This window comes from Schistocerca cancellata, chromosome 4 (genome assembly GCF_023864275.1).
Source record: "Schistocerca cancellata isolate TAMUIC-IGC-003103 chromosome 4, iqSchCanc2.1, whole genome shotgun sequence".
Taxonomy (NCBI): Eukaryota; Metazoa; Arthropoda; class Insecta; order Orthoptera; family Acrididae; genus Schistocerca; species Schistocerca cancellata.
Window position 1 is genome coordinate 186,019,797 of NC_064629.1, and position 10,561 is coordinate 186,030,357.

At 38.9% G+C, this 10,561-nt stretch overlaps 1 protein-coding gene across 1 annotated transcript in view; it reads right to left on the bottom strand.

Moving 5' to 3' along the window:
- LOC126183614 (WD repeat, SAM and U-box domain-containing protein 1-like) overlaps positions 1-9,444 on the bottom strand; it is a 218,763-nt gene extending 209,319 nt beyond the window's left edge. The window contains exons 1-4 of the mRNA XM_049925730.1: positions 9,396-9,444; positions 9,188-9,301; positions 6,288-6,459; positions 486-631 (exon numbers count right to left, since the gene is read on the bottom strand). Coding sequence (XP_049781687.1) covers positions 486-631; positions 6,288-6,459; positions 9,188-9,297 — 428 coding nt within the window. The 5' untranslated portion in view covers positions 9,298-9,301; positions 9,396-9,444. The remainder of the gene's footprint in view (positions 1-485; positions 632-6,287; positions 6,460-9,187; positions 9,302-9,395) is intronic.
- Between the last annotated feature and the right edge of the window lie 1,117 nt (positions 9,445-10,561).

Below are 10,561 nucleotides of genomic sequence, written 5' to 3' on the forward strand. Positions count from 1 at the left end.
GGAAAGGATTCTTCTAATATGCAGAAGACAGCAACACGAGGGGTAGGAGAACTCTCATACTTCCGCTGCTTAATTCTTAAATCATATTTCTTTAACTGGTCATATTTTGCTACCCCCTCTGTGCTTGCACCCTTGGCGGGGGCCTATCTTGCCATGCGCTCAGTACAGCCCTGCCTACCAGAAAGGATCTTATGAAATTTCTCATACTGGATTTTCAATCCACTGTTAGGATTTCTAAGAGTAATTCACACCTTTAGCTGCACAATCATGTATTGAATGATCTACACCTAGGACAAGAGTGGTCACCAACTAATTTATATCTTGAAAATTTGCATCACAACCAAATTTCATCACGGAGACTGCACAGTTAGGTACAATACTTAATTTAATACAAAGTGCAGCATTACACAGAGGTAATGCATAATCAATTGGCAACTTCAATGACACAATCTTGCCTTAAATGAAACATATTAGGTACAACTTACCTAACAAGATTTTTGTGGCGAATACTCCATACACAAACAGAGCCATCATCCCCAGCTGAAATAAGTAAACTGCAATCTGGTGCAAATCTGCTTACTCTAACGGCTACACCATTTGTCTGTACGAACGTGTGAATTCGATTCCCAGTCTGTAAATAACAGTATGCATAACCTCTCAATACCCAGAGAAACAGAGGTTTAAAACTGAATTCAGTTTACTCTAAATTATTGATACAAATTTATATATATATATATAGATAAAAATAGCTGCACGTTTTTTCAATTATGTCCATTTCCAAAGCTTGTGAAACTAATGTTAACACTTGTCACAGATTAAGTAACTTATACCGGGTATACCAAAAGAACATTGACATCGCTTAGTATGTTGTGTGGGAAGGCCACAAGTTTTCAAGACGGAGCCCACATCTGGAAACACACAGCTTGGGTGCTGTAGAGCGTCGAAGTCCGAGAACAAACACTAGATTCCTGTACACAGCCCTTGTGCACATACTACTGCGGACCTTGTGTGGTATACCAGTGCAGTAATGTTGTTGACAGCAGTGCGGCATGTAACAGTACACAGCTGCAAAAATAATTAACACAGTGCTTGAATACAACAAAGCAAATTGCAATGGGAGCGCTGCTGCAAAAGCATATGCAGAACATTTTCCAAACAGACATATCCAATATCATTCCACATTCACAGACATTGAGACATGCCTCAGAGAAACTGAAAAGTTGCACGTACATATTTTCTACCTGAGATGAGTAGATTGCACAGCAAAGTAATAGCACTTTGTGCTTGGTATTTGCGAATACTGTCCCCAGTCTACTGTTTGTCCTCTAGCAGAGACCAAAATGTGATGTGGGTCGTCCATACTAAGCTCGAACATTACAGCTGGAGGAGGATGTACTGACAATGTTCAGTCCAGCCACCTTCATTCCAATGGTGGCACAGACGCTGAACACAGGTAAAAGTGGTGTGTTGTCCATGAACACAGGCTCCATCCATACCATCTGCAGGAACTCCAGGTATTACAGGAGGAGGAGTACACACGATAGGTACAGTCTGTGCAGTGGTATTTACAACAATGCATACTCCAGCCACAATTCCTTGGTGGTATTCATGGGTGAACCTACATTTACATCTACATCTACATGATTACTCTGCAATTCACATTTAAGTGCTTCGCAGAGGGTTCATCGAACCATAATCATACTATCTCCCTACCATTCCACTCCCGAACAGCGCACGGGAAAAACGAACACCTAAACCTTTCTGTTCGAGCTCTGATTTCTCTTATTTTATTTAGATGATCATTCCTACCTATGTAAATGAACACCTAAACCTTTCTGTTCGAGCTCTGATTTCTCTTATTTTATTTAGATGATCATTCCTACCTATGTAGGTTGGGCTCAGCAAAATATTTTCGCATTCGGAAGAGAAAGTTGGTGACTGAAATTTCGTAAATAGATCTCGCCGCGACGAAAAACGTCTTTGCTTTAATGACTTCCAACCCAACTAACTTATCATATCTGCCACACTCTCTCCCCTATTACGTGATAATACAAAATGAACTGCCCTTTTTGCACCCTTTCGTTGTCCTCCATCAATCTCACCTGGTAAGGATCCCACACCACGCAGCAATATTCTAACACAGGACGAACGAGTGTAGTGTAAGCTGTCTCTTTGTTGCATCTTCTAAGTGTCCTGCCAATGAAACGCAACCTTTGGCTCACCTTCCCCACAATATTATCTATTTGGTCTTTCCAACTGAAGTTGTCCATAATTTTAACACCCAGGTACTTAGTTGAATTGACAGCCCTGAGAATTGTACTATTTATCGAGTAATCGAATTCCAACGGATTTCTTTTGGAACTCATGTGGATCACCTCACATTTTTCGTTATTTAGTGTCAACTGCCACCTGCCACACCATACAGCAATCTTTTCTAAATCGCTTTGCAACTGATACTGGTCTTCGGATGACCTTACTAGACGGTAAATTACAGCATCATCTGCGAACAGCCTAAGAGAACTGCTCAGATTGCCACCCAGGTCATTTATATAGATCAGGAACAGCAGAGGTCCCAGGACGCTTCCCTGGGGAACACCTGATATTACTTCAGTTTTACTCGATGATTTGCCGTCTATTACTACGAACTGCGACCTTCCTGACAAGAAATTACGAATCCAGTCGCACAACTGAGACGATACCCCATAGGCCTGCAGCTTGATTAGAAGTCGCTTTTGAGGAACGGTGTCAAAAGCTTTCCGGAAATCTAGAAATACAGAATCAACTTGAGATCCCCTGTCGATAGCGGCCATTACTTCGTGCGAATAAAGAGCTAGCTGCGTTGCACAAGAACGATGTTTTCTGAAGCCATGCTGATTACGTATCAATAGATCGTTCCCTTCAAGGTGATTCATAATGTTTGAATACAGTATATGCTCCAAAACCCTACTGCAAACTGACGTCAATGATATAGGTCTGTAGTTTGATGGATTACTCCTACTACCCTTCTTAAACACTGGTGCGACCTGCGCAATTTTCCAATCTGTAGGTACAGATCTATCGATGAGCGAGCAGTTGTATATGATTGCTAAGTAGGAAGCTATTGTATCAACGTAATCTGAAAGGAACCTAATCGGTATACAACCTGGACATGAAGACCTGCCCGTATCAAGCGATATGAGTTGCTTCGCAACCCCTAAGGTATTTACTTCTAAGAAACTCAAGCTAGCAGCTGTTCGTGTTTCAAATTCTGGTATATTCCATTCATCTTCCCGGGTGAAGGAATTTCAGAAAACTGCGTTCAATAACTCCGCTTTAGCGGCACAGTCGTCGGTAACAGTACCATCGGCACTGCGCAGCGGAGGTATTGACTGCGTCTTGCCACTTGTGTACTTCACTTACGACCAGAATTTCTTCGGATTTTCTACCAAATTTCGAGACAATGTTTCATTGTGGAACCTATTAAAGGCATCTTGCATTGAAGTCCGTACCAAATTTCGCGCGTCTGTAAATTTTAGCCAATCTTCGGGATTTCGCGTTCTTCTGAACTTCGCATGTTTTTTCCATTGCCTCTGCAACAGCGTTCGGACCTGTTTTGTGTACCATGGGGGATCAGTTCCACCTCTTACCAATTTATGGGGTATGAATCTCTCAAGTGGTGTTGCTACTATATCTTTGAATTTGAGTCACATCTCGTCTACATTTGCATAGTCAGTTTGGAAGGAATGGAGATTGTCTCTTAGGAAGGCTTCTAGTGACACTTTATCCGCTTTTTTAAATAAAATTATTTTGCGTTTGTTTCTGTTGGATTTGGAAGAAACGGTATTGAGCTAGCTACAACGACCTTGTGATCACTAATCCCTGTATCAGTCATGATGCTCTCTATTAGCTCTGGATTGTTTGTGGCTAAGAGGTCAAGTGTGTTTTCGCAACCATTTACAATTTGTGTGGGTTCGTGGACTAACTGCTCGAAATAATTTTCGGAGAAAGCATTTAGGACAATCTAGGAAGATGTTTTCTGCCTACCACCGGTTTTAAACAAGTATTTTGGCCAACATATCGAGGGAAGGTTGAAGTCCCCACCAACTATAACCGTATGAGTGGGGTATTTATTTGTTACGAAACTCAAATTCTCTCTGAATTGTTCAGCAACTATATCATCGGAGTCTGGGGGTCGGTAGAAGGAGCCAATTATTAACTTAGTTCGGCTGTTAAGTATAACCTCCACCCATACCAATTCGCACGGACTATCTACTTCGACTTCACTACAATATAAACCAGTACTGACAGACACAAACACTCCACCACCAATTCTGTCTAATCTATCTTTCCTGAACACCGTCTGAGACTTCGTAAATATTTCTGCAGAACTTATTTCAGGCTTTAGCCAGCTTTCTGTACCTATAACGATTTCAGCATCTGTGATTTCTATTAGCGCTTAAAGCTCAGGGACTTTCTCAGCACAACTACAACAATTTACAACTACAATTCCGACGGTTCCTTGATCCAAGCACGTCCTGTATTTGCCATGCATCCTTTGAGATTGCAGCCCACCCCGTACTTTCCCAAGGCCTTCTAACCTAAAAAACCGCCCAGTCCATCTCACACAGCCTCCGCTACCCGTGTAGCCGCCAGCTGAGTGTAGTGAACTCCTGACCTATTCAACGGAACCCGAAACCCCACCACCCTATGGCGCAAGTCAAGGAATCTGCAACCAACACGGTCGCAAAACCGTCTGAGCCTCTGATTCAGACCCTCCACCCGGCTCTGCACCAAAGGTCCACAGTCGGTTCTGTCAACGATGCTGCAGATGGTGAGCTCTGCCTTCATCTCGTAAGCAAGACCAGCAGCCTTCACCAAATCAGATAGCCGCTGGAATCCAGAGAGAATTTCCTCAGATCCAAAGCGACACATGTCATTAGTGCCAACATGAGCAACCACCTGCAGCTGGCTGCACCCTGTGCTCTTCATGGCATCCAGAAGGACCCTTTCCACATCAGGAATGACTCCACCCAGAATGCACACAGAGAGGGCATGTTATACTTACACTACATGCATGTTTGGGCAGACAAAAATCTGTGTGGGCAGGTGATTCAAAATCACAAACACGGGATTGATATTAATATCTGGTCCAGGGTAACTGGTGACAACATCATTGGGCCATATCTACTGCCAAACAGACTGACAGGCTTGCTCTATCTCACATTTATTAGAGATGTTTTGCTTATCTTAGATGTAGTGACACCAAATGTTCCATTGGACATTTGGTTGCAACACAACAGAGATCCAGCAGACTTTGATGTCAATATGTGGAATTACTTCAACATCTCATATCCCAATTGATGGACTGGTGTGGGGGGGGGGGGGGGGGGGGAGACCAGTTCCATGGCCAGCTCGGTTACCAAATCTGACACCTCTCAACTATTTCCTGTGGGATAGTATGAAGAGTATGGTATATGGCACACCTGTAATGTCAACAGAGGACCTTACTGCTCGAGTCCACGGAGTGATTGAAATACTTCAAAGACAATCACACATATTGGCTAACGTGCATAAAGCTCAGCCCACTGACATACACTCTGCATTGATGAAGACGGTCTGCAGTTTGAAGCCAATTTGTAATGTCAGACACTGCGATCTGTTACTCGTTTTGGGTTTACTAACATAATGTGGAATGCATACCCATCCGAAACTTCGACACTTTCCAGCACCTGAGCCGTGTGTTTCCGGGTATGCATTCCCTCTTGAAAACTGATCAGTGTACCTTCTCGCACAACATACTAAGCATTGTTGGTGTTTTTTGGGATAACCAGTACATAGCTATTAATACAAAAATGTTACAAGATGAGTATACGGTGTGTCTGATGACAAATCATAATTCTAACGAAAAGACTAGTGAATGTGATCTTTTAACTGCATACCTTACAAGCTATGAGCTTCTTCACTTTCACACTGTGAAACACACCTCTTCTACTGAACAAGTGTTATAGTTCTTAAGGTACACATTTTTTTTTTTTTCCTTGTTTTGGTCTACACTACCTCCTCCCAAAAAATGGAAAGCAAAGAGCTTATATTGAAAGAGATTTGTTTCACATTATCAAAGATGAAGAAATGTTCTTAAAGTGTGAATTTTAGAGATCATGTTTACTAGACTTCCTTGTTTAGATTGATCATTACTGTCATATCCCTGAATATTCACGTTTCCTCCTGGGACACCCTGTAGATCTGCATATACTTTCCAAAAAAGTAAATTAATAAATATATTCCTCGAAATTTTAAGCTACTTGTACCTGCACGTTCCACAACGCAGTAGTGCCATCAATTGACGAGGTAGCCAGCATCGTACCTTGAGGGGAGAATCTTACTGATGTAACTCCATACTTATGACCCAAAAGAGGAGAGTATGGGGTTTCAATATATCCCAAGCCAGGATGCCAGTCATAAACCCATATTTTCTTGTCTCTGAAATTTTTGCATAATTACAACAACAAGAAATTAAAAATACTGATAATAGTGTCCATCAGCTTAGATATTGCATATTTCTACCTCTATTAGTTGCACATGTGTCTCAACTAGCCAAATTCTAGTAATGGAAATTCTTCCCCTACTGAAGTTGAAACACCTCTGTGTTAAGCTCCCACTGTGTCTCAAACATTTCTCATCCCTTAGCTTGCAGTAGTTTAAAGAACGAGAAAACTGGAGAAAGCAATGCCCCATATGCCCAAAAGAAAAAAAAAACTAAATCTGCAATAAGTGATAATGAGCTGAAAATCCTTTCAATATGGGTACACAGAAATCCAATCACCAAGCAGATAAAAACAAATAGAAGGAATTAAAACTGCTACCTAACAGAAGAAGGAGTTGTCCTTACAGCATAAAAAAGGAGAGGGTGGTTTTTACAGGAAAACAGACTGGTAGGGCTCAAGCATATAGGAAACGGTTAAGGAAAACTTACCAGAAAGGATGAGAATAAGCCATTTTTGCTCCTCCTCTAATCAGCAAGTCTCCCTCAACCTAGCGTCCTTGGTGACTTTTCCAGTGGTTTTTCAAGTATCCTTAAGCTTTATCATCTCCTTTCTTCCAAATCTTTCCCCCTCTTCTGCTAGAAGTTAGTAATTTTATGCCTTTCATGTATTTCCATCTTCTGCTGCTTGGTGAGTAGATTTTTATCATCCAAATAAAGAACCGAAATTCAGGGAAAGAAAAGAAAAAAATGAAACTAGAAAAGAAAAAAATGAAACTAGAAACATGTAATGCAAATTCAAACATAAGCACTGCTGGTTCTTGGGCACCACTTGCAAAAGTAAGTGCATAACAGTAAAAGATGTGTTACTCCATTGCCACTTCAGAACACATATCTGCAGAACACAAAACACAGAAATTTAAATTGAGCTCTAAGCTGTTTATTTACAAGACCAGTGAAGTATCAGCAAAGAGAGGTGTGGCCTAAACCCCTACCATGTGTAGTAACTGGCACGTCTCCCAAACACAAAATAATTGAAAACATCAATGACAGAAACATATATCTGTGCAAAGGCAATAAACCCGTCTACTGCTAGTTTTCAGTGATAGAAAATTGATAATTTGAGTTTAAAGTTAGTGCTAGTCTGCATAAGAAGCCAGGGAGAAGGATATAAAAGTTGGAGTTAGATACAGTAAAGGAACAAACCACACAGCAATAATTCAAATAATTTCTGTCTGTTTTATACGCCTTTAAAGTGAAAAGGATGAACAGTCATTATGAATCATAGACAAACCATGATGATCAGCAGAATAAAATGCAAGACAAATATCAATTGACATGGCACTAGCACTGGATATACACGATTCCATGGCTTTCTCGAACATGCTGAAAAGGTGAAGAAATAATGCAGTATCTGATAACTTTATTTAACAACATGTGACTCTTTTCTCCTCTACCAGAACAGAAATTTTCAGTCTTTACACATAAATAAAAAAGTCATGAAAAATGAGCACTGACGGCCATATGTTACTGAGGTTGCAAGATAAAATTAGAAAAGCTACATTAAATAATAGGCAAACTTCTGACAAGTATTTTGTACATACTATGTAAATAAACTACAAAAAATTAAAGTGGTCTATCTCTCATGAAATAATCTCAGAGAATTATGAAGATAATGGAACAATCGCATATGACTACCTCATACGAATTGGCATAACTTATAACACGATGATTTAATACTAATTAAGCTACAACAGTCCAGTGACAAATTTGTAGTCTACACAGAATGAGAAAAAAACAGTAATTTTAACTGTCTGGTGGCATCTTATTTAATTGCTTATTAACTTCAGGCTTTTAAAGCAACAGGCATGTGCCCTGTTAGATTTTCACTACATGCCTGTCTAGCTGATGAGTATGTGCACATAAAATTATCTCAATTATTCATATACATGTAACACACTTTTTTTATTTTAATAGGTTACTGAAATGGGAAACAAACCACATAAAATCAGTCACAACTCCATGATATGAAAATTCTAGTTCAAATAGCTAGAATGTGACTGGTCATGAATTTTTAATGTTTACGGAACATGTCTTATTCTCATACATGCAGCCACTTTTTATACTCATGCAGTTCTAAGGATCACTGTGTCTAATTTCTGAGAACAGCAATAAATTTAATAGATTTAGGGAGGAGTCGAAGATGATTAACCACTCACATATAATAATAAATTATATTCTTAATGTTTAATGTTTTCATTTCTGACAAACTAAACTTTCACTTAGACAGTTCCACTGATGATCACTAATATACACAATTTTTTTGTTGACTAAGGAATTTTGTCAACAAATGTCATAAAGAGTACATATACGTCTTATCATAATATTTTGTTAGGTGACAAGAAATAAGAGTCACAGTTGAAACAAATAGTTTGTTAAATCCGCCTCTTTTTGCATATTAAATAATGGACAGACAAATATAGTTTTTGCGTCTAACATGTTAAACAATTCCAGTTATTTGAAAACTGCATTCCTTGTTGTGAGATTTATCCAGTTTTCTCGTGTGAACACCATTGTTTTTCTTTATAATCTGCGGTTTGCTTGTGTGATAAGGTGGCAATTAAAACAGTATCCTTAAACATGGTCTTTAGTGCCATATTATGTAAAATAGAGTGCAACAACCCACGTAAAACTATACGATATGATATCCGCAATTAACACACTCACCCAGAACCCGACGCCAATGCATGGTTTCCGCCAAAATCACATGTTATGACATCGCTCTTATGAGACTGTAGTATTTGCAAAGTTTTAACTCTCTTGTTGGGTTGTGACATCGTACTACAACATATACATATCCTATTAGATGTGCAAAAATTTGAGTTACTGTTGTGTGAATGTCTGCAGAAACAACAAAAATAAACAAATACAACACCTTATCTCAACGTAACACTACCAATACAAAACATCCAGCCTCACCGCTGATTACTGTCAGTGTAGTTAACAGTTTTGCCACAACAAGGCGTGCATGTATCGAGTGACAGAAGCAAAGCGCAACGCGCGCTTTTTGTAGTTCGAATTTTTAAAATATACAGGATGACTATATTTGAAGTTCTAGTTTCAAAAGGCTTAAAAACTTGATGCTTTAGAAGATGACAAATTTGAACGGCATATTATTGAAGAAGGGAGAAATATTATGGGAAAAAAAGAAATTTTTCCCACTAGGTGCAGTAAACGTCAGAACGCATATGGTTTCGGCTACAAATGACAGACGAATCGTAATACGACGTCTACCATGTGAACTCCACATTAAACCAACTGTATATAATGTGCGATATGCGTGATCGCGTAGGTTTGGCAAGCGCATCCGCTATGGGAAGGTCGTAGAACATCAGATACGAAAAAATAGGTATTTAATTGCCCTAAGGCTAAAAACCGCATAAAAAACGATAACGAAATCGGATTTTATTTGTTCTGAGGTCAAAACCCGCATAAGAAACCAACAATGAAACCGATTATGAATTGGCGTGTGTAGGACAGACCTTTTTTTTTTTTTGCAAATAAAGTATATTTGTTGTTAAAGATAGGAACAGACGGTACATTGTATGAAAAGAAAGTGTTATTTACTTCCTTTATTACTTTCTTTAAACTATGTTTTTATCGCTTTTAGAAATTTTTCACAAATAACTGTGAGTCAAAGTATAATCTAATCTAGGAACAAACAGCATCACAGCATCTTTGCAGTCTATATTTGAAATAAATGGATAATTTGTTTTTTACCAAATTCGGAGATGCTTTCTTTGTTTTGTTTCTTCACGTAATATTCATCGCAAAGAAAACTCTTTCTGTGATAGCTCAAGTGGAGGGAATCAACAATATATTTGTAATTAATTTGTAAAATCATTCATTCTCTTATTAAATATTTGTTGCCTTTTTGTGTTAGAATATTTTACCACGTAATTTGCTTAATAATGCAGTTTCCCAATAATGATCATCCAAACTGAAATGGAGTTTTTTGTAACTTTAAATTTGCAATTATGTTAAAAAATGGTTATATTCAACATTGAGTTTTGAATTTATATTGCTTAGTGCAGTTAATCA